Source organism: Gymnodraco acuticeps, unplaced genomic scaffold (assembly GCF_902827175.1).
Source record: "Gymnodraco acuticeps unplaced genomic scaffold, fGymAcu1.1, whole genome shotgun sequence".
Classification (NCBI taxonomy): Eukaryota; Metazoa; Chordata; class Actinopteri; order Perciformes; family Bathydraconidae; genus Gymnodraco; species Gymnodraco acuticeps.
This window is the reverse complement of record NW_022990510.1, coordinates 1,330,480-1,354,418: the sequence shown is the minus strand read 5'-3', so window position 1 is coordinate 1,354,418 and position 23,939 is coordinate 1,330,480. Positions and strand designations below refer to the sequence as shown.

The following is a 23,939-nucleotide window of genomic DNA, read 5'->3' as shown; positions in this document are numbered from 1 at the left end:
GTTTCTTAGCGGATGCATGTCAATTTAAATCAATACATACAACTATTTTTTAAATCAATAAAATAATTTTCTAAATCCATAAAAGCATTTCAATTCATATTGGGAGTCATATCGTTACTTTGTTGAGAATGTGGCCATGTAATAAGCGGGATAATGTGCAGCGACTTGGTCATTATGGGGAAAATAACACCGACAGGCTGATCAGGAGCCCAACGCGAAGGTTTAAGATTAAAGGTTTATTAACCTTTAATAAATATATATATATATTGCATTTTAAGAAAGGATTTGATTACAAGGAGTACATAACAACATAAATACTTAGATACATTAAATAACTACATAACAATCCACAAATCAGGAAAAGAGAAGAAAGAAAAAGAGAGAGAAAGGGTGAAAAACAAGGTATAGTTTACACATAATGGACACTACATTAATATTGTAATGCCTAAACACACTGCTGATCCATCTATCTATCTATCTATCTATCTATCTATCTATCTATCTATCTATCTATCTATCTATCTATCTATCTATCTATCTATCTCATACATACATTATTTGTGACATCTTACCACCTGATCAATATAAGGGTTTTGTGTTCTATAACTCACCCTTTTTTCTAATATTGCATCAAAGATATGAACTTGGTTTCTGATTCTCATTGTTATTTTATTTTTTTCCATTCCATAAATCTCCTTCACTAGATACTTCCATTGTGAGTTAATGAAGCGATTAAGTAATTACATTTTAAACAAATCCTTGTTATTTGTTTAATAATTGCTATTCTTAAAACAAGAAATGAGTACGATTTTTCTTTTAATTCCCTCTGGTGTTTTCCCCATTAATAAAGTGTGTGGGTTCTTGTTTAGAGACATTTCTCTTGTGTTTCCCAGAAGCCACACAAAACATTTTAAGACAAGAATATATGACAATGGTTTGCCTTCTTCTCACTGTATTCTGTACAGCATTTTGAAGTAGACTTAATGGTATGAAAAGATGCAATTAAGTATTCTAAAATAACATCGACAAAATCGACAAAACCAAACCAATCCGGATATCCGGTTGTAACGGAAGGCCGGCTTCTCTCCATCCCAGAGAAATGGCCGTTCTCATTCTTACAAACACACTAGCAACATATCTTGACGTTTAGCAGCTAATGCGTTCCAGGGACTGAACTTCTCTACCGAGACTCGACTCGCCGCTTCACCGTGTTGTGCTGTACAATACCGTGAATATAAATGTTGAGTTTTAGGTAAAGTATTTTCCTTAGGAAGGCTAGTTCTGCTGTTAGCTACCTGCCAGCCTGCTAGCGTTAGCCCGTTAGCTGCCGAACCACTGGTCATCCTACTCTGCTCGGTATAGTCTGTTAATGGGAAATAAATAGGACCTGAACCACAAGAGGACCGCCTTCCCGTTTTAATAGGAGAGTTAAATCACCGGGTAACCCCGAGACTAAATGCCCGAACAAGGTCCCAGGATGAATGGCTTTTCTCTTGGCGAGCTGTGCTGGTTGTTCTGCTGTCCGCCCTGTCCGAGTCGCATCGCGGCCAAGCTAGCTTTCCTCCCCCCGGAGCCCACGTACTCGGTGCACACGGACACTGAAGGGGCAACTAGCTTACATCTAACCGAGCGGGCGGACTGGCAGTATTCTCAGCGGGAGCTCGATGCGGTGGAGGTGTTTACCACCAGAAGCAGCCGGGGTAACCGGGTCGGGTGCATGTTTGTGCGGTGCGCCCCGAACAGTCGCTACACGCTGCTGTTCTCCCATGGCAACGCCGTGGACCTCGGGCAGATGTGCAGCTTTTACATCGGCCTCGGCTCCAGAATCAACTGCAACGTGTTCTCCTACGATTACTCAGGCTACGGAGTCAGTACAGGGAAGCCTTCTGAGAAGAACCTGTATGCGGACATCGAGGCGGCCTGGCAGGTCCTGAGGAACAAGTGAGTATGAACCATGTGTGTGGTGCACGAGCAAATGTCCTCCTTTAGTGTACTGTTCATGCAATACGCTACCCCCTTTACATGCTTATATTGATGAAGATATAAACTAAACTAGGCTCAGATCCCATCCAAACAGTCAACCACTTGACATAGTGATGTTGGTTTTCAATGTAGTGACTCCCAGGGTCATGTGGTCAAATTTGGGCTATATGACAAATTGTGGTTTGCACACACTTTCAGGGCTTACATTTAGCACAGACTAATTGCTAGAAAGCTTTATATCTCTGTGGCAAAAAGTCTAAATCATCCATCACTATGTAAAGGCGCTGATGGCAGTTCACTGCTGAGCTGATATGGTGCGATGATATGCGGCGAAAAAAGAAAAAAAAAGAAGGTTTTAACAACATGTTTATTTATTGACTTTTCATTCCGCTATAATCATTTTTGCGCAAAGATGGCGCTGTTTGTCAGAGCACTTCATCCTTCTGGGATTTCATGAAGAACAGCTCCAACGCCTGTGTGTATGGGAACGCCTCTGGTGCTGGCCCATTAACTGCCAGTGTTTCCCACAGATCTGAAATATACTTTGGGGGGTGGTGGGGGGGGGTTGAGGTGACGTGCAACAACATTAACATTAACCTTTCTGTTGGTCGCTTGTTAGCAGACCCTTCACGCGATGGCCGAGCGAACAGGTACAGGCAGGGTCCATAATGATAGCCCTATAGTTTAAATCTACTACCCACACATGAACATATGGAAATGAGTTACTATTTTAAAAAATAAATGTATTTATTAATGTATTTAGGAGCCTATCCATGTGATTTTTAGTGGGGGTGGACCTCAAATCCTCTGGGGGGGTCCAGGGGCATGCCCCCCCGGTAAGATTTAATTTTTTATTTTGGAGTTAAATGCATCAATCTGGTGCATTTTGAGGGGAAAATAAAGAGACTAGATCTATGGAAACACCTATATGAAACAGAACTGTATACATTTCAATAATCATAAAATCAAGGCCATAACCAATAACATACCATTTCCAATATGAAAAAAACACTGAAACTTGTTTATTAATTTTGTTTTGGTTCATTTATAGTTGTGAGTGTGTCTGTGCTCCTGAATCAGCCTCTCCTGTCTCCCTCCTCTCCCCCCTCTCCCTCCTCTCCCCCTGCTCCTCTTTGAGGCAGCAGCAAAGACTAGTTTTCTCTCAACAAGTTTTAAAATGGTATCTTACCTTTTTTCACCTAATTAACTTTTTATTTATTTATTCATGCATATTTTACTAATCACATTACATTTAATTTAGCTGACGCTTTTATCCAAAGCGACTTATAATGACCGATTACAGGGACATTCTCCCTGGAGTAACTAAGGGCTAAGTGCCTTACTCAAGGGCACACTAGTGGTGGTGTTCCTGGCGGGATTTGAACTCACAGCCTTCCGATCTTCAGCCCACCTCACTATCCATTAGACCAATCACTACCCCTCTCAAATGGAAATATGTGTTTACATAAATGGTGACCACACCGTTTGAGACCCACTGAGAACTTAGACTAAGTTAACTACCTAAACACTCAGAGAGTCCTTTACCTCACCTGAGCTGAGGTTATCCCGAGCTTGAATGACACACAGAGACCAATCAAGGGCTTTGATTTATGATCTGTATGACAGTGGCCATGTCGGCAGGCCACATCATGTGGACAGCCAGTCACCCTGTGTGAGGCAGGCCACTTAACAGGCCAGAAGGAGGCGAGATCAGAGCAAGGGAGCGAGGGATCATTGTCTACAAGTTAATCGATCGCAGATGGCGTGGACGAATAAAAAAAAAAAATATTAAAAAAAACTTAGAAAAAAAACCTAAATGGGTCGCGAAATATACTTGGGCGGCCGTTAATATACCTGGGCGGCCCGCCCAAGTATAGTCTGTGTGGGAAACCCTGAAATGCAGTGTGGATGCTTATAAAAAATAATTATATATCAAAATAATTGTTTTTACAAGTATGAATGTTATTGCTAAGTTAAATAATAGCAGTGTATAAAAGCAGCTGAAAAGTAAAACACTGGTAGATGTTTATTGCAATATGCAATTTCAGCAATATCTGCTGCCTTAAAGGGGACCTATCATGCAAAATGCACTTTTGTACGTCTTTTATACATGAATATGTGTTCCCGGTGTGTCAGGGAACTCACCAAGTGTCAGAAAACACAACCCTCTCTATTTTCCTCCATACCCAAATCTCTAAAAACGGGGCTGCAACGGATCTGATACAGACTGATCCAGATTTGAACACTGTCCTGACGTCAGGACGGTGGCGCTATGGCTATTGGTCAATTCTCCACCTATCAGGGGAATGAGAGGTTGGGCCACGGCCGGCCATTGCCGCTCAAAAGCGCTGGAGACGCTGTAGTACATATGCTAGGCCTGTAAGTGGCACTGTAGTCTGCCACAAAAGCAGCGAAGAAGACTTCCCTTGCATGGTTGCCATGGTTGCCCTTCTGTTTATTCTCCGCTGTGGCTCTTTTTCTCCCTCCCCGAGGCAAGCGTTTGCTCCTCCTGCTTTAAAACAAATGAATAATGACTCTATATAATCATATGTAAGGGATAATGTGCAGCGACGCGGTCATTATGGGGAAAAGAACACCTTCATGCCGATCTAGATCCCTCCGCTTCGCGTCGGGCTCCTGATCAGCCTGTCGGTGTTCTTTTCCCCATAATGACCAATTATCCCGCTTATTACATGGTCACATTCTCAACAAAGTAACGACATGACTCCCAATATGAATTGAAATGCTTTTATGGATTTAGAAAATGATTTTATTGATTTAAAAAATAGTTGTATGTATTGATTTAAATTGACATGCATCCGCTAAGAAAAATAGTCCGTTGTTACTGTTTGAACTAACGTAGCAACGGCAGGAACTGCTTCGATAGTGTTTTTGAGGAGCTTTTTGATTACAGATTGTTGCTTGCTTTAAAAGTAGCACAATTCATGATGTCAAACCTTGGGAAGTATCTAGATATCCCTGCCCTAATGCCAAAGGAACTGCCAACTCCCCTCTGCTGCAGGGGGGCGTGGTCAGTTGCAGCTCACAGAATCAGCCCCCTGCAAAAACAGCGCTGGAAAGAGCAAATAAAGCGAAATGAGGCATGGCTAAAATGCATGTTTTGTATTTTGAAAAAATATATATATTTTAGGGCTGTCAAGTTTAGGATACTCTTTATTTATTAAATTATGATCCCTCAGATTAGTTTCTTTACAGGAACAAATTTAATTAAAAAAAAGGTAGAAAAAACAGACCTCCAAATCTGAGGCCATGGTTCTCAGCAGGAAACCGATGGACTGTCCACTCCAAGTAGGGAATGAGTCCTTACCCCAAGTGAAGGAGTTCAAGTATCTCAGGGTCTTGTTCTCGAGTGAGGGAACAATGGAGCATGAGATGGGCCGGAGAATCGGAGCAGCGGGAGCGGTACTGCAGTCGCTTTACCTCACCGTTGTGACGAAAGGAGAGCTGAGCCAGAAGGCACGCAAAAAAAAATTAACGCCACTAATTATTTTAACGCGATTAACGCATGTTTATCTTTTGTCCTCGGCCGCCCCGTAGTTTCAGAGCGCATCGAGTTTAAAATACCATCTACAAGCTGATGCTGACAGCCCCGCTCCTGCCGCCCGCTTGTGGCAGACCACACTACAACGCTCACCGGCAGGCACCGACTGGCTATCGGGAGGACCGGGAGGGTGTGTGTATGTGTGGCCCGAGCGAGCGAGAGAGAGACCGTACGTGCATTGTTGTTGTTAGCATCTGGTGCTAGCTAGCTGCGCTAACGGATATAAGGAGCTGTTTAAATGAAAACAGAGGAGCGACATTTCGCCGACAACTGCGCCGAGCACTTGACTTTATGCAGGCAGCCAGACAGTGGGACATTGTACGAGAAGTCAGCACACTCAGCACGGATAGTGCAACATGATTGCAGCGTCCAGGCAGCTCCCGTTCGGGCATACGCCTTGAGTTGCACATAGCTCCAACGAGCCATCATCGCACACACACACACACGCACGCACACACATTTTGTATTGTATGAGAGGTTCCAGGTTGAATTGAGGCGAATATTTGTAATGTTCAGAGGTTGTTGTGTTTAATATTCATGAGAATATTTGTCATTGTTCAAATTATAATAAACATTTGCATAAAGCATATTTGTCCACTCATATGTTGATAAGAGTATTACAAACTTGAAAAATATTCCTCTAAGGTACATTTAGAACAGATAAAAAATGTGCGATTAAATATTTTAATCGACTGACAGCCCTAATATATTTATATACTTTGTATGGCCCTACAATATATGTTTCAAATATAGCATGATTGGTCCACTTTAAGTTAAACGCAAGAGAACAAAAAAAAAACATCTCGGGGGCTTGTATCCGCGATCTCGTTCTTTCGGTCATGACCCATCCTTCATGACCATAGGTGAGGGTAGGAACGAAAATGGCCCGGTAGACAGAGAGCTTTGCCTTCTGGCTCAGCTCCCTTTTCGTCACAGCGGTGCGGTAAAGCGACTGCAGTACCGCTCCCGCTGCTCCGATTCTCCGGCCCATCTCACGCTCCATTGTTCCCTCACTCGAGAACAAGACTCGATTCACTTGGGGTAAGGACTAGGGCTGTGCATCTTCACTGGTCTCACGATTCGATTACGATTATCCTGTCTTCGATTCAATTCGATATCCCGATGCATCACGATTCATACCAATGCGTTGCATCCTCAATTTTTTATATTACTGCACATGGCTTATTTTTCATCAATGCATACATGCAGTAAATACATATGAACTCTCTTTTTATTATTTAGAAAGTGCTTCAGAAATCTATAACATAAATGTCTTGACATTCATTTATAAACCAAAATAAATGAATTGTATAGGTCTAGCCTCCCTATATCTGTGTGTGAAGTTGTTCCATCCTCAAAAACAAAACAAAATACTTCTGCAGTCTAGCTGCAGCTTCTAGCAACGGTCTTCTGTTAAAAAAAGGACACTGAATGTCCTGAATGTGGCATCACACACAGGACTTGAGTCTGAACACAGCAGACAACAGGAGTATTTACAACAGCATATACAAACAAAAATAGTGCATGTGGGTGCACACTTACATTCTCTGTTTTACTGTTGCATAAATCCCATGAATGTATGAGATTAAGTTAGCTTCATCATATCTCAGTGATTAAGTGAATAATAAAGTTTCTATCGGGTCACTATCAGCCTGTCACTCATTATTTTCAGGGAGGGGGCGGGGTTTGGAGGAACGGAGGAGACGGTGATCGCGGAAGCTTTTTTCCTCCTGCCTTCACAAACTTTACACACGTATATATCGTCTGAAAATTGCTAGAGGACATTCATACTTTGCAATCCAAGACTTAATTAAATCCACCAAAAACCTGACATGATTGTAACGCGATTATTTTTGAAAAACATAAATCCCTGTGCCGCAGCGACACGGAGTGATTCAGAGCGGGTCCTTCTGCTGTTGGTTCTGGACTGGTGTTCTTGTGTTGGTGGATAAAGCAGACTGCTCCGTGTTTGGTGTTGCTGTGCCGCTGTCACGTCTGTTCCCTGATCTCTGCGCCACCGACCGATTTGATATTAAAGTGACAGAAAAAAAAAAACGTTATAATGAAGCAACGTTACTACGCTATAACCGATTATCTTCCGTCACTGCATCGAGACCGAATCGTCCACGTCCGCATCGCAATGCATCGTAGAAACGATTATTTCCAACACCCCTAGTAAGGACTCATTCCCTACTTGGAGTGGACAGTCCATCAGTTTCCTGCTGAGAACCATGGCCTCAGATTTGGAGGTCTGTTTTTTCTACCTTTTTTTTATAAAACATTTCCTGTAAAGAAACTAATCTGAGGGATCATAATTGAATAAATAAAGAGTATCCTAAACTTGACTGATGGGGTATATGAGTGTGAAATTTGACATGGTGAGTCATGCTTTGTGGTGGGACTTTTTTGCTGTGTAATCACCACAATATACAATCAATTTGTTTAACAATAAGAATTTAAAGTTTTTCATAGATCCAGCCTCTTGATTTGGCTCTTTAAGTGCAACAGATTCATTAATTCAAAGCAACATAATGTAGGATTCTGGATTGACATCAGCACTGCTCCCACTTCTCCTCCCATCATTCCAAAGCTCCAAACTCCAACATTCCCCCTGTGACTGGAGCTCCAGGGCCTGGCAGCACAGCTAACTGAGCTAAAAGCGAACTGGCTGACCTCACATCCTGTTAGCAGCAGTTAGCGGTTTGGCATTGCTCTAGCAACAAATAAAAGCTTTCTGTCCATCAGGAAACTCCATAAATCACAAAGTAATAGCAGCATCCGGAGGTCATCAGAGGAAAAGCCATAACATATGAGCTGTTTTCACCAAAATCAATTTTGTCCCATTAAAGCCTTGAGCACTTCTCCTATGAGAAGTTTTGTCTCTGCAGAGTATGGTTGTATTCGGCTTGCACTATGTTACTTTCCCATTAGAAACAGTTGTGGATAGTACCTGGTACCAGACAGTGCCACCAAAGCTGAGCTGATCCGATACTAAAAGGTTCTCTGGAGAGCAACCTGCCCAAGCGTAGAACACTGTTAATCATTAGGCTGTCCTTTGGGGAGCTAAGCACCTAAGAAGGGGGTTTATGTTTATTCAATTTGTTCATAATTACACATTGCGGAAAATCATTAGGACTGTGCCCTTAAACAGCTATTTATTTTCATAGCGGTTGTCTCATTGCTCAGCCTCTGCTGAAATACAGCATCGAGAAAGATTTTGGAGTAGGGCTGCAACAAACGACTCATTTGATAATCGATGAATCTATCGATTAATGAAACGATTAATCGACTATTCAAACTATTACTGTACGCCTTGCACAATTTCTCAAACGCTCTTATTTAGCCATCAACTTTTAGATGTAGGTTGAGGTTGTTCTAGGCATGTGGAAACTAACAATGAAGACAATCAAGATGAATACTTGATTCAAAAATACATATATTATTAAATTAACTAAACAAATTGTTTACAAAATTAACATTGCTTTTTATTGAAATAAAATAAATAATATTTCACATCAAAAGAAACAACAATGTTTTAACAAATCGTATTAAATAATGTGATGACAGAACTGTAAACAGAATAGCTGAAACTTTAACAAAATAAAGAGTAACTCAGTTTCCTCTAATCATTAACCCATGTTTGTATAATGGAGTTAACTCTATGTGTTGCTGCTAGGGGTGCAACAACTAATCGACTTTATCGATTAAAATCGATGACCAAATGAGTTGGCAACTAATTCAGTCGTCGATTCGTTGGTGACGTCATCACGTGTGTTTTACACGCCGTTAAGCTCCAACGTTATCGGTCTTTTTATCGGTACTGGAGACATTTAAAAAATATATGTCATAGCCTATGTATTATTGCTACAAAAACATTATATCGCAGTCTTAGTCGCCAACTAATTTCTAACATGCAAAAAGACAAACAAATGCGTCTATGATGTATTTTCGAGATCTCTCTCCCCCGTCTGTGTGCGAGGGGGCGGGGCAGTTTACACACACGCAGCTGCTACATGTAGCAGCACACGGAGGAGATGGCGGAGAGAAGCGCTCCAAGGTGTGGTTAAATGTTACCCGTCTTGAGGCGGACAATGCTCGTTGCCAAGAGTGTTTAGCATGTGAGGGCGGTAACACGAGCAATGTGTCTAAACATTTATCAAAAGTGCTCCACATCCAGACGGAGGGATGCACCGGGTTCGACTGTCTTTCTAGCAGCTCTGTAGCCCCATCCACGAGTAACGTTTCCACGTCAGGTGTTATGTATGCTAGCAGCAACACACAGAGTTAACTACATGATACAAACATGGGTTAATGATTAGAGGAAACTGAGTTACTCTTTATTTTGTTAAAGTTTCAGCTATTCTGTTCACAGTTCTGTCATCAGATTATTTAATACCATTTGTTAAAACATTGTTGTTTCTTTTGATGTGAAATATTATTTATTTTATTTAAATAAAAAGCAAAGTTAGTTTTGTAAACAATTTGTTTAGTTAATTTAATAATATATGTATTTTTGAATCAAGTATTCATCTTTATTGTCTTCATTGTTAGTTTCCACATGCCTAAAACAACCTCAAGCTACATCTAAAAGTTGACGGCTAAATAAGAGCGTTTGAGAAATTGTGCAAGGCGTACAGTAATAGTCCGAATAGTCGATTAGTCGTTTCATTAATCGATAGATTCATCGATTATGAAATTAGTCGTTTGTTGCAGCCCTAGTTGCTGCTAGCATACATAACACCTGACGTGGAAACGTTACTCGTGGATGGGGCTGCAGAGCTGCTAGAAAGACGGTCGAACCCGGTGCATTCCTCCGTCTGGATGTGGAGCACTTTTGATAAATGTTTAGACAAATTGCTCGTGTTACCGCCCTTACATGCTAAACTCTTATTGTGCTTTTGGCAACGAGCATCGAGACGGGTAAAGTTTAACCACACCTCTATGGGCTCAGAACAGTCTCATAATACACACATGCACACAGAAGGATTCACACACTTGTATTTCATGATCCGCACTTGTGTTTTTCAATGCACACACAAATGTGTTCCGTTTCATATACATGTAAATAAAATCCAAATACAGAAAAAAGTTTTACATGAGTATTTTTGATCCTCACATATTTGTTTTCCGTTTAAAACCCCTGCACCTGCAAACACAAACCGCTTTCTGTGCACGGATCGCTGTGAATTCGTGTGTGGTTTTTTTGAGACTCCCCTGACGGTCAGCCGATTCGTACTTGTAATTGTTTCTATCTATAGCCAATCAGATGTCTCCTCAATTCTAAGCCAATCACATGAGCGCGCCCCCACGAGGGTAGATTTCTTGCGTTCATGACGTAGCGCTTCATGTACGCATTTTGCGCAGTCCGGAGCTGACAGGTCCATGGAGCCTGCCTGCAGGCGCTAATCTCAGGACACCCTCCACTCTCAGTACAGTGCCACTTTCCGAACAGGAAATGCACACAAATACAAGCCTTTATATTATTAAGGTACAGCGCCACTTTCCGAACCATTGATGAATGCTTGTGTACACAAAAACGGCAGGCAAAACCGTTTTAAATGTGTGTTTCATGTATGGCGAATACAGCTGCTTTATTTATGTCTGTATGAAGTTGTTGTGAGTGTGGAGGGAGCAGCTACAGGTTAGCTTAGCCTAATCGATCAGTGCACTACGAAGCCAGTGCTAGACAGTGACCTGTTAACGGGGGGGAGCCCCGCCGGTCATTATCGGCCGATATTCACTCTTAATAGTTTGATCGGTGCTCTCTATAAAGGCCGATCAGGAGAGCTGGATCTGATCGATATGGACATAAACGCGAGTTAAGTGTAACCGGACGCGAGAGAGAGATCAGATCAGCTGCTGAGTCTGATGGAGACACGCAGCTCTGCATAATCACCTGATGCTCCGGCCTCTGTTTAGCGAGCTGACCGGACTGCGCAAAATGCGTATATTACATTACATGACATGTCACTTGTTAGACGCTTTTATCCAAAGCGACTTACATACTCAATACTGTGGGCAATCCCCACAGGAGCACTTTGGGGTGAAGAGTCTCAGGGACACAACGACATGCTGACTGCAGTGAGGTTTGAACCTGTGACACCAACTCAATCCGAACACCAACGCTCAACCCACTGCACCACACGCCTCCCCAGTAATCTTACCCTCGTGGGGGCGCGCTCCTGTGATTGGCTTAGAATGAAGGAGACATCTGATTGGCTATAGATAGAAAAAATTACAAGTACGAATCGGCTGACCGTCAGGGGAGTCTCAAAAAACCCACATATGAATGCACAGCGATCCGTGCACAGAAAGCTGTTTGTGTTTGCAGGTGCAGAGGTTTTAAACGGGAAACTAATAAGTGAGGATCAAAAATACACATGTAAAACTTTTTTCTGTATTTGGATTTTATTTACATGTATATGAAACGGAATACATTTGTGTGTGCATTGAAAAACACAAGTATAGATCCGGAAATACAAGTGTGAATCCTTCTGTGTGCATGTGTGTATTATGAGACTGTTCTGAGCCCATACACCTCTGGGCGCGTTCTCTCCGCGATCTCCGCAGTGTGTTGCTGCATGTAGCAGCTGCGTGTGTGTAAACTGCGAGAGAGATCTCGAAAATACATCATAGACGCATTTGTTTGTCTTTTTGCATATTAGAAACGAGTTGGCGACACTAAGACTGCGATATAATGTTTTTGTAGCAATAATACATGACATATATTTTTGAAATGTCTCCAGTACCGATAAAAAGACCGATAACGTTGGAGCTTAACGGCGCGTAAAACACACGTGATGACGTCACCAACGAATCGACGACTGAATTAGTTGGCAACTCATTTGGTCATCGATAGGGATGTCCCGATCACCTTTTTTTGCTTCCGATCATTTGATTTTGACAATCTGCCGATACGGATTTTTCCCGATCCGATCTTTATGCAATGCATTAAGAGAAAAAAAAGGAAAAAAGCATTCAATTTGTCCCTTAAGGTTATTTTTTTTATTTAAATGACAGTACCCAACTATCCATTCTATCCAACATGGATATAGCTTCTTTTGTTCACAGCAGCATTGGATCAGTTCAGTTGTGCAGCATTGGATCAAAACAAAATAAAGCTTATCAGTGGTCCACCACAAAATAACCATGCAAACAAATTGAGTGCAGATAGTGGAGTAACAAAACAAAAATAACTCTACTGGAAAGAGGTAGCTTGACTAGCTTCACAAGTTCACATTCAGTCACAAATAATCAAATGAAAATGTGGCTTAGTGCAGAATTCTATCCTTAAGACTAACTAGTCTAGTAATAATGCAATGAACAACAGCAGCTTAACATAACATGAATAAACAAAGTATTATATTTCCATCTTACTGGAGTAACACAATTCAATAGTAATCAGCAGCGAACCACTTCAACACGTGTGTTTCGGTGTATTCACGGCATTCATTTTGTTATTCTACAGTATTGTTGTTTTATAGTTATTTGTTAATGTAACCCAATTTCTGTTCTTTGAAAGTGAAAAGGATATTGCATTGTGTTGGTTACTTTCGTTGCAGTTGTATATGTCTTGGCTTCCTATTTGTGGACATGCTTTTATTTTGAAGGAGAGGTAGCGCTGTTGACAGGAAGTTGTTGTTGCTTTGGAAACAACGTGACGGAGATTAACGGAGAAAAGTCATATCTACATATAAAGACGGAGAAAGTAAACGATAACGTTTATGGTTAAGTGTTGGCACCCCCCGAAGAGGCACAAGCTCTTACGTTGATATTGGAGATTTCAATAAATTCAATTTGAGAAAAAAACGGGGAAAAAATGAAAAAACTAACAATCGTATTAGATTGGTCGTGTTGAACGTAGCTCTGTTCTTTCCACCACGCGGAACCTCCTTCTTGCAAACATTGCATCTGGCTGTTACACTGCCTTCGCTTTCAATTTCATAATACTTCCAAACTCCTGACATTTGCTCTGTCCCCACTCCCGAGTCACCAGCTGAACGTAGCCTCTCGTTAGCTTACTGCTACTATTAGACACTGCGCCCACTCTGTTGCCAGCTTTGAGAGAAATAAGCAACCAGGTCTGAAAACAAGCCCAACAGAAGCAACACATACATGATGTTGTGTAATTTTAAACCAAAACTAAGTCCTCAGGATGACTTTAAGACGTGAACATGGTCATTTTTGTTTTGTAACATTACATAAAATAATTTTTTTAAGGATTCCCGATCCCCGATCTTTTTCTCCCGGTTCCGACCTTTTAAAAATCATGTGATCGGCTCCGATCCCCGATCACGTGATCGGATCGGGACATCTCTAGTAATCGATTAAGTCGATTAGTTGTTGCACCCCTACTTTGGAGGTAAAGATCTGTTGCTCAGTTCGCTTGACATTTTGATAATTGCCCATTGATTGTATTGTATTTGTTGTTATGAAATGACATCTTCCCCATCAGGCTTTAAATAATCCCTTGTTTGTGTTGTAATGCCAGACTGTTCCCTGTAACCTCCAATCGTTTCTAAATGACCACAGTTACAGAGCATCACCGTTAAACAAAGTGATTTGGGTTGCCACGGCATTACAAGAGAGATTGTCTTCAAAGAAGAAAGTGGGGTTATCTTTTTCCCTATCACCATTTAGGTTGAAAAGATAGCTTGTCAATTCTCATGACTTTTTTTTATCAGTGTTACACATGCCTCTTTACATCACTGTGAATGTGGGCTTTGTGTTTTGATTGAAAAGCAGCCCAGACTAAGCTTCCTCTGCTTTTATTAGGAGATAAAAATAAAGCATTGATTCTGTCCGTGTGGCCATGGCTCTGTGTCGGCTAGTGTTGGCCAAACAGGGAGTGTCACGCTGCATTGATGATGTGATCATTCCCAAATGACCTAAACCAAGATTCCCATGCAATTAGGTATGAGGCTGGTATGCCGGCAGACCCTGACGTAGACAGATTTTTTACCTTGTTCACAGCTTACATGCTGTTTTCCATGAATCCAATTAAATAGAATCCAAAGATTTCAAATCATTCTATCTTTTGAAAGCATTCAACAGAGCATCTTTGGCGTGTCAGCGTTTAGTTTACTAACTCTTCCCTTTTTCTTTTTGCGATTATTGATGTTGGTGATAATGTGCCGTTACTGATTTTATTTTTAGGCAGGGTTGTTTTAAATCAATTTGCACCTGGCTTCACGTCTCAGAATACGGATGCTGTTTCATCCTTCACAATGTGGCCTCTGGATGCCTCAGGCATTAGTCTGGGCATAGCCACCACCTAGAACTATTCACTCACTTTAATCCAAAGTGAGTTGTAATGCTAATGTCACTTCATTTCTAAAGCCTTTTTATACAATGCCCCACAAGGCTGAATTGAAGCAGCACGATACTGGCCAACCACTGATAATACGTTTCACAATTGAGCCCTTCTCCTGTTCAACTACACTTGAGGCTTTTTTCTATTAATATCAATACATCTGTGCACAGAGCATTGAAAGATGTTTCTGTTTTTTGAAACATGATTGAAATCATTTCTCAAATGACGCAAACATGACATTTCTTTCCGACCAATCAGTGTTATTCAGAGTTTAAACCTTTGAAAGCACAGTGCAGTGTCTCTATACAGTATTTGTTGGTGAATACATGCTACAAGATCCTATTAGGGTCTCTGTGTCTTTACCACTTGCTGATAAAAATGAGGCACAAAGCCAGCTTCAACAACGGCTCAGGCTCACCTAAGGTGCAAAACCAGTTATATTGCATTGACAAGCTGCTCACCAGGGCTTCTGCTCATCTGATGTTTTAAAGAAAATCTGCTCTATTCCAGTCTTGCTGAAGCACCCCCAGATCATCAATGAACTCCACTATATCTCTTAGTAGGTATAGAGACTGTAGCTTGTAAACCCCTCTATTGTCTGTTTGACTGTTAGAGGAGCAGGTGTTGAAAGAGCTATACAAGTTTAATCTGAGAACATTTTGTTACTCTACATCAGGGGTGCCCAACCTTTTTTGAACCGAGAGCTACTTTTAAAGTTGCCAGTCTGCCGAGATCTACCAGTCCAAATAGAGAGGCGTAGTTACTGACAGCCTACTACCAGGTAAATACACACTTCTACTTGTATAAAACTGACCTTTGGACGATTATTACTTCATAAAATACTGCAGATCCTTTATCTTACCTCTTTCTAATCTACACACATACAAGTATTTAACTGAAGTTACACAACAGTGGTGTTCATACGGAGTTGGAGTTTATTCACACGTCACATACTACAGTGGGTAATGTTTTCAAGAAACATTGAACAGTGCTGCCACATATGACACAGGAACAAAAGAAAAGACTCTGAACTCTTTCTTTGCCATGATATAAAAATAGTGTTGCTACAAAAGTATAAATGAGGCTTAATAATAAGACAACTCAGATCTGAAGCTACACAGGAATCTGCTGCCAACGTGCAATAAAAAAGACAACATTAATAGAATCAAACCCTTTTTTTGTTGCATTTTAGTCGAGTATAAAAATAAATGCTTTTAAAATAGGATGCAAGCAACACTAGTTTCTTAACCTGAATTGATAATAGACTATAATCAATTTAAACAGAACAGATCTTAATGTTTGCATTATTATACCATTTTGTACAATAATTATAATTAATAAGTTCAAACAAACTAAAACTTACAGCTGATTAATAACGGTATCTAACTTGAGTTTTTATTATATCAAAAACCTGTTGAAATGCTTCTGTTATTTTTACTGTCCCCCAAAAGCGCGTCGGCAGCCTCCAGGAATGCTTCTTTCACAACTTCGCCGTCTTTGAAAGACTTCATGTGTTTCTCAAGAACGTGACTGACACGATAAGATGCTCTGGTAGCAGCCTTGCTCTTGTTGTTGGGCCTGGTGAAAATGGACTGCTGTGCATTTAGCTGTCCTTTCAGGCCCCTCCCCTTTTGGAGCGTAGGGCAGAATTAGGAGGGAATTCCCTCTCGTAGCGTTTGTGCACTGTTTTGAAATGCCGCTCCTAAATTACCCTTCTTCGATAAAGCCACGCTCGCATTGAAGATGAGACAGATGGACTTTGAATTGGAATAGTTACACAAATAATCATCCTCCCACTCGGAGTGAGAATTATATATTTTGGGCTTTTTTGCTTCTGCCATAATTGCGGTCTTGTGAGTGAGTGTGCGTACTGTCACTCCTGTTGACACGGACAACGTCAGCCAACTAGTGCCCACTGCCCACCAGCCACGCCCCGACACATGGGGTCACGCCGGCCAATCAGAAAGCTTTGATGCGTTCACGTGCATTATTCTGGCACAGGAAGATTATGTTATAGGACATTAACGATAAAACTGAATATTGTTGTTCTATTTTTAGACACATCTCGCGATCGACTGAGAATCTCCCGACTGGTTGGGCACCCCTGCTCTAGTCCGTTAGTCTTCTACAGTCCAGTCTTTCTGCCTCTTCTGTGAACTCCTTTTTTCTCCAGCCCTGCACTTCCACTCAGCTGCCGTTTATATTAGTGCTGTCAATTGTTAAAAAAAATACATTTAATTTTGTTAATCACAATATTAATCTGTGGTTAATCATGATTAATCACATCTTTAAAATACCATGTTTAACTTGTATTTTGGGGAATACAAACCATATGCACATGTGGTGTTTTAATGCAGAAATGCATGACAAACTGGTAAGAGGAATCAAGAGAGTTTTAAAAATAAATTATAACATGCTTTTCGTATTATTGGCAGGGGTGCATAACTTTTTTAGTGAGTTACTCAGATGAGCACCAGGAGACAGCGTTTGGTACTCACCCCACACGTAGCGTGGTCCTCCTTCACTGTCCTCTATTACACTTCTTGCATGCTAGATGATGAAGATGAAGATGCACCTCCCTGTCTCTTTTTAAGCCTCCGATTTGCTTTCTCCAAAACTTATTTCCAAAACTGTGAAGTCCTTGCATTTCCTGAGGCCAAGTTGAAGGATCAAATACTAAGAAATGATCACATGACTTGAAGTCATATCTGATTTCAGATGTGGGAAGTTACTAAGTACACTTCTTCAAGTACTCTACTTAAGTAACATTTTGAGATATTTGTACTTTACTTGACTTTGATCTAATTTGTAAAATTAGCTGCACCTTTACCAGCTTTGAGAACACTTTAATGATCAATCATTATAAAACATATCATATATATTATTCTGAAATGGACCAATCTGCACAATCACTACTTTTACTGTCGCTACTTTCACTATATTTTGATGAGAATACTTTTCAAATTTTACTTGAGTAACATTTTGAATGCAGGACTTTTATTGTAACTGAGTAACTCTGGTACTTCTACTTTTACTCAAGTAGCCTACAATATCTGAGTACTTCTTCCACCTCTGTCTGATTTCAAACTCTTCCATAACACCCTGAGGAAGTTTGCAACTGTGTGTTTTACTGCACTTTGTTGTAAATCAAACTGCAGCAGCTTGACCGCAGAGCGTGCACGTTGTGATCAGCTGATTTTGCGTAGTGTCTGTGCAGGGCACATAATGTGCTCAGGGGAGTCTCCCTCTGTGGCCAGTTGGCGGAGTTTTGGCACAATTCTGTTGTTCATACCGACGTTAACCCTGTGTGTGCACACGGCGACCAACTCTGTTGTCCAGTGATCTAAGCCTCTGCCTCCTGTAAGCTTCACAGGTCCGTCGGTTATGTCCTGCGCGGCTCGGCCAGCTCCAGTTCAGTCAGTCACAGAAAGTCCGAAGAGTTTTAGCAGGGAGCGAAACGGCAACGTAGCTGCTTAATGTCTTTGTTTTTTGTTACATGTCTCGTAGTTTACTCCATTGACTGTTGACAAGGAACACGTGTAGACCAAATATGTGTTTTGTTTAGATGTTTTGAGGTACGCAAAGGCGCGTAGTGACACAAGTGACGTTACGCAATTCAGATTTTTGCCGCTTATGTGCACCCCTGATTATTGGCACACTTGGCTAAAGGAGAGCTGCCTTGAATCCCCTTTGAGTTTAGTGTGCTACACAATGCTTGTAGTATTCATACTGCGAGCACTATCTGCTCTCCCACTCCTGTTCAACACGTCCCAACCTATCGTCTCCGTATACAGTCATCTAGCTGAATCACCTCTCGCAGCTGTGTGTCTGTGAATTCAGCAGGATGTCTACAGGAGGCACTTAGAGTAAAGTTGTTATATATACAGTTGCAAGAAAAAGTATGTGAACCCTTTGGAATTACCTGGATTTCTGCATAAGTTGGTCATCAAATGTGTTCTGATCTTCATCTAAGTCACAACAATAGACAAACACAGTCTGCTTAAACTAATACCACACAAACAATGATATGTTTTCATGTTTTTATTGAACACACCATGTAAACATTCACAGAGCAGGGTGGAAAAAGTATGTGAACCCCTAGGCTAAAGACTTCTTCAAGAGCTAATTGGAGTCAGGAGTCAGCCAACCTGGAGTCCAATCAATGAGACGAGATTGGAGGTGTTGGTTAAAGCTGCCCTGCCCTATAAAAAATACACACCAGTTTTGAATGTGCTATTCTTAAGAAGCATTGCCAGATGTGAACCATGCCTCGCACAAAAGAGCTCTCAGAAGACCTACCATTAAGAATGGTTGACTTGCATAAAGCTGGAAAGGGTTACAAAAGTATCTCTGAAAGCCTTGATGTTCATCAGTCCACGGTAAGACAAAGTGTCTATAAATGGAGAAAGTTCAGCACTGTTGCTACTCGCCCTAGGAGTGGCCGTCCTGTAAAGATGACTGCAAGAGCACAGCGCAGAATGCTCAATGAGGTGAAGAAGAATCCTAGAGTGTCAGCTAGAGACTTAAAGAAATCTCTGGCACATGCTAACATCTCTGTTGACGAATCTACGTAAAACACTGAACAAGAATGGAGTTCATGGGAGGACACCACGGAGGAAGCCACTGCTGTCCAGAAAAAACATTGCTGCACGTTTGAAGTTTGCAAAAGAGCACCTGGATGTTCCACAGCACTACTGGCAACATATTCTGTGAACAGATGAAACCAAAGTTGAGTTGTTTGGAAGGAACACACAACGCTATGTGTGGAGAATCCAAAGGGTTCACATACTTTTTCTTGCAACTGTATATAATATATAATGGCACTGTCCTAGTAGTAAACACTTAACCTGTTAAGCCCGAGAGACCACGGTTCCGGGGTACTGCCGCAACATCTAGCAGGAAACAGTGTCTGAGGGCATGTTCATTTAATAAACTATGTATGTTTTATATCCATGTAACGAGAAGAAACTCATCTAACTGATCATTTTATTTTATTTTTCAATAAAAACCCCACAATGCTAACGCTGAGCCTCTGAATTAGCAACGAGCGAAAAATGCTAACAGATGACTGCACCGAAATTCACTCACAAAACCTTATTATTTATCTTTGGTGCACATCCAACCCATCGTTTCACATCGTGAGGTGACACAGAATCGAAGGGTACCCTCATTATCACTCAATGATACGAACTCGCGGAGATAATAACAAGAACAGACATCAAAACATGTTGTGCTAGGTAGCTAAAAACGCCAACATGGCTCACCTGTGTCGTAGTCTGGTCAAAAGTGGTCTTCAATGGCATTAAAACCATAAAAACGCTGCTGAAGTTAATCCATAGGTTAATCCAATGTGTCTGTGTCCCTTTGACATTATTTCTGATAATCCATGAGCAATAAACCTGCTTTTCCGTTTCCAGATGTCAGAGCTAGAGCTTATAGCTCTATAGCTTGATTCATGCAAAACTGCGTCCGCGAAGCCCCAACTTTTTGTTTTACTATGTGTGTGAGTGGGGAGATTCCCCTTCGATTCTATTGGCTCTAACGGTCAGAAAGAGATGTCAACCACCAAAATCGACCAATGGGTTCCAGAGAAACAGTAAAACCCCCATTTCCACCCAAATCACCTCAGAGGTGGAGTTTTTTTTGCTAAACCTCTCCAAAAAGGTCAAATGTCACTTGTTTTGCATCAATCTTGATACAGGGTACTTATTATATGTTGTACTTTGGATTCCTAAAGCTTTTAGTCTACCTTACCATCATCCAAGGGTAGTTTTCACTATAAGTAAAAAATAATTTTTGGACGGACACTATAATTTACAGTTTTTTATTATGTTCAATCTGAATTTTCTTTAAAATAAAAAACATCTATATTGATTCTGACTTTTCTACATCCAACTCACAGGTTTATCATTACTTTGAGAACAAAGATTATTAATTTAACCCTTTTAGAAGGGAAGATATGGTAATTTGTTCTGGGAATGTCATTTTCGAGCCCTAAAACAGGCTTAGGGCTAAACTGGTTAAGAAAGAACATGTCAAGCTATGTGCGGTATCAGAAACAATGCGCGTGTTTTGGGGGTAATATGCTGTGTGTTTACATTAGCAAGCATGCTAACCCTCAGAGATAACGCTGTACTGGAGAGAATATGTGTAACGTAATGTGGTAAACCCTACGAGAGAGAAAGGTTTGAGCTCCATACTGTTTCAGAAATAAAGCTTGAAGTGGTTTGGAACATAATATGGCATTTATTCACAGCAGCGTTTAGCTGAGTTTCTCCCGGTAGAAAACTCTCTTAGCAGGGGAGAGCTGTATGACGCTGAAAATGGGCGTGGCTAGCAGCATCTGTTCCATTTAAAGCTACGGTCACAGAATCAGCTTTTTTGGAACAGGGCTGCAATAGAGGGGTATGAGCAGTATGAGGCATGGCTACAATGGGTGATCCGTTTGGTATTTTAAGCAAAAAACTGCACAGGCATGTTTTGTATAGATATGGCCCTACAATATATTTTTCAAATATAGCATAATAAGTCCCCTTTAAGAAACTAGAGCATGCTTTAGCAAAATGCTTTGCCCTTTTCTTCGTTTTCACTTCTCCTAAAGATAGAGTGCATATTTGTTATTCATTTAGTTCTGCTGTTAGTAATCGTTCTTACCGATGATCAGTGGTGTCCAGTCGTTCCAATACATGTTCTTTGTACGGATTTATCTGCATATTATTTATTTTCACTGCCAGCTTGAAGGGAAGAACTCACGGTCAAACTTGGAAATGTGATTTAAAAACAAACATTATTTCCTTGTCATGTATGTATGCATGAGCCTTTTTTTACAGTAGCATAGCCCTGTTATGGCTATAATCATAAATCGTTTGTAGGGACTCTCTGTCCCTAACAGTGTGCTGCATCAAAGTCCATGTTTTGTGACTCAGCTGGCAGCCAGCTACTTTGTCCATCCATGTGTGGGGTCATAATCTTCTATCAGGATGACTGCTCAGTTTAGTTGCTGCTTATCAGAGGCAGGATTTGTCTAGGCCAGGGGTACTCAAATACAAATCTTAAAGGTCCAAAATAAATGTTTCAATAAGACAAAGGTCCGTTTATTACGGTCATTCAAACTTTTAAACAATTGCAACAAGATTCTTAACACGAGGTTGCAAAAACAAAAATAATCTGTATGCAGCAGTTTTCATTGTTATTGTGTCTGTGCTTGACCCCTCAGAGTCGCAGTGTAAGAGCTGCAGTTATGAATAAAGGCAGCTGCACCCTCTTTCATTCAGCATTCCCATTATTGCTTTATAAATGTATTCCCCCTTGTGTGTCCACTGAGGTTCGTCAGGCCCAACACATCTTCAACAAACTCCCCCTTTGCCACATCATAAAAACTCACAAACACCAGCAACTGAGCATTGTCAGTGGTGTCAGTGGACTCACCCACAGCTAAGGAAATGCACTGCATTTTTTATTCCATCACAAAGCTGATGAATCAAATCACCAGCCAGTATTTATGTTCTTCTGGTTGCTGTGGAATCTGAGAGGGGGATTTGCTTGACCTGTTATTTCCTCTTTTTGTTTGCCTTCAAACAAGGTCTCCATCACTTCAGTCATGCATTATTTTATACTGCAGTTATTATCCAGTGGAAAGTCCTTACCTACTGGCCTAGTTCAATCAAAGTGGTTACTTTTGTTTGGCTGGGCAGTGTAGTTTTACACACCGTCTTATTTGACTTTCTCAGGACTTAAAACTGTTTTTTGGGGGCAGACCCCCTCAAAGAAAAAAATATATTTACACACGTAAAGTCATCATCTTAATAGTTTTGTATGCTCATCCGTGAGCAGAGCATAAATGTGTCTATTACAGCTGAATGCGGTGATTACCATTTTGTTCAGCAAAACGCCTCACAAAATTAGTAAGATCCAAAGCTTTAGTGCGTTTTGATTCAATGCTGAGTACAGTCAAACTTGACAGTCTCTTCTCTGTCAGTGTAGACCTCAAATACCTCATTCCTTCAGTGCTTGGGTCCGAATGCTTCTCGTTTTGCACCGTCCCGTTCAAATGAAATCGCCGCCAATCATATGTCCACGCTCGCGCCAGGACCGGGGGAGGGGTTACATGACGTGCATCTTGTGCTGCATTCACTTGCACTCGGACATTAGAGACTTTCTCTCATAAATGTCCGATGAGCCACAACTTTTCTTTCAAAACAAAGCTGCCAACTGGGGTGGCAGCTGGAGTGGCAAGGCCTATTTTTAGGGTGTCCACCCCGGTAGGTGAAACTAGGCTACTAGCTACAGTACAGATGGAACTAGATGAGCTGTTAACTCTCGCTCTGAATTTTTTTTTTTTAAACTCTCGCTCTGACTCAGACAGGTGGAAAGAGACGAGACCTTTATATATACAGTCTATGGACGAGACACACATTTTTCCCACCCGCATTCTGCAAAGACCCGCCCTACTGTGCCTCTGATTCGCAGATTGTTTGGGGGGAAAAAACGCTGACGGGATGCTGAATGTGATTGGACCAATGCGTTGACAGACACACACAGACAGTGGAACAGGACATGCAGAGCGCTGTTTGCAGTCTATGGACATAGCGGATCATTTTGACTCGTTTTGACTTGACTTGCGTTGTGACGATGTCTCGCAGATAACACAGATAATACATATGAAAAGTATAATTTGCTCAGAGTCCAGAGACAGTTGTGGTTCGGTCCGGATCCGGACCGGAGTCCGGACTTTGAGGATGCCTGGTCTAGGCCAACAGATTAGTCACACCCTAGCTGTTATCTGATCAGCTCTTTTGATGGCATCGCTTCATAGGACACATCCAGCCATTCAACCAGGCATTTGTTGTACAAGCTTTTGACATGGTTGTCCGTTAAGCTAGGGTCCAATTTTTCTGAGTGTGTGCAGATGTGTGTGTCTGTGCTGTGGCAGAGGGCTGCTGATGTTCTGCTAGGCCTCTGCACTCCCAGCCCTGTCAGGATGGGAGGTTTGCTCAAATCTTCCTCCCTAGATTGGGAGTTCTGGCAAGGAACATCCCGTCCCAGGTTCTCCCTCTCTCTGCCTGACAGGCCTGTTTTCTG

The 23,939-nt window shown here is 41.4% G+C and overlaps 1 protein-coding gene across 1 annotated transcript in view; it reads left to right on the top strand.

The window, feature by feature from the left end:
* The first annotated feature begins 1,052 nt into the window (after positions 1-1,052).
* The window catches only part of abhd17c (abhydrolase domain containing 17C, depalmitoylase), a 54,107-nt gene continuing 31,220 nt past the window's right edge, over positions 1,053-23,939 (top strand). The window contains exon 1 of the mRNA XM_034226982.1: positions 1,053-1,941. Within this exon, the coding sequence (XP_034082873.1) occupies positions 1,457-1,941 (485 nt within the window). The 5' untranslated portion in view covers positions 1,053-1,456. The remainder of the gene's footprint in view (positions 1,942-23,939) is intronic.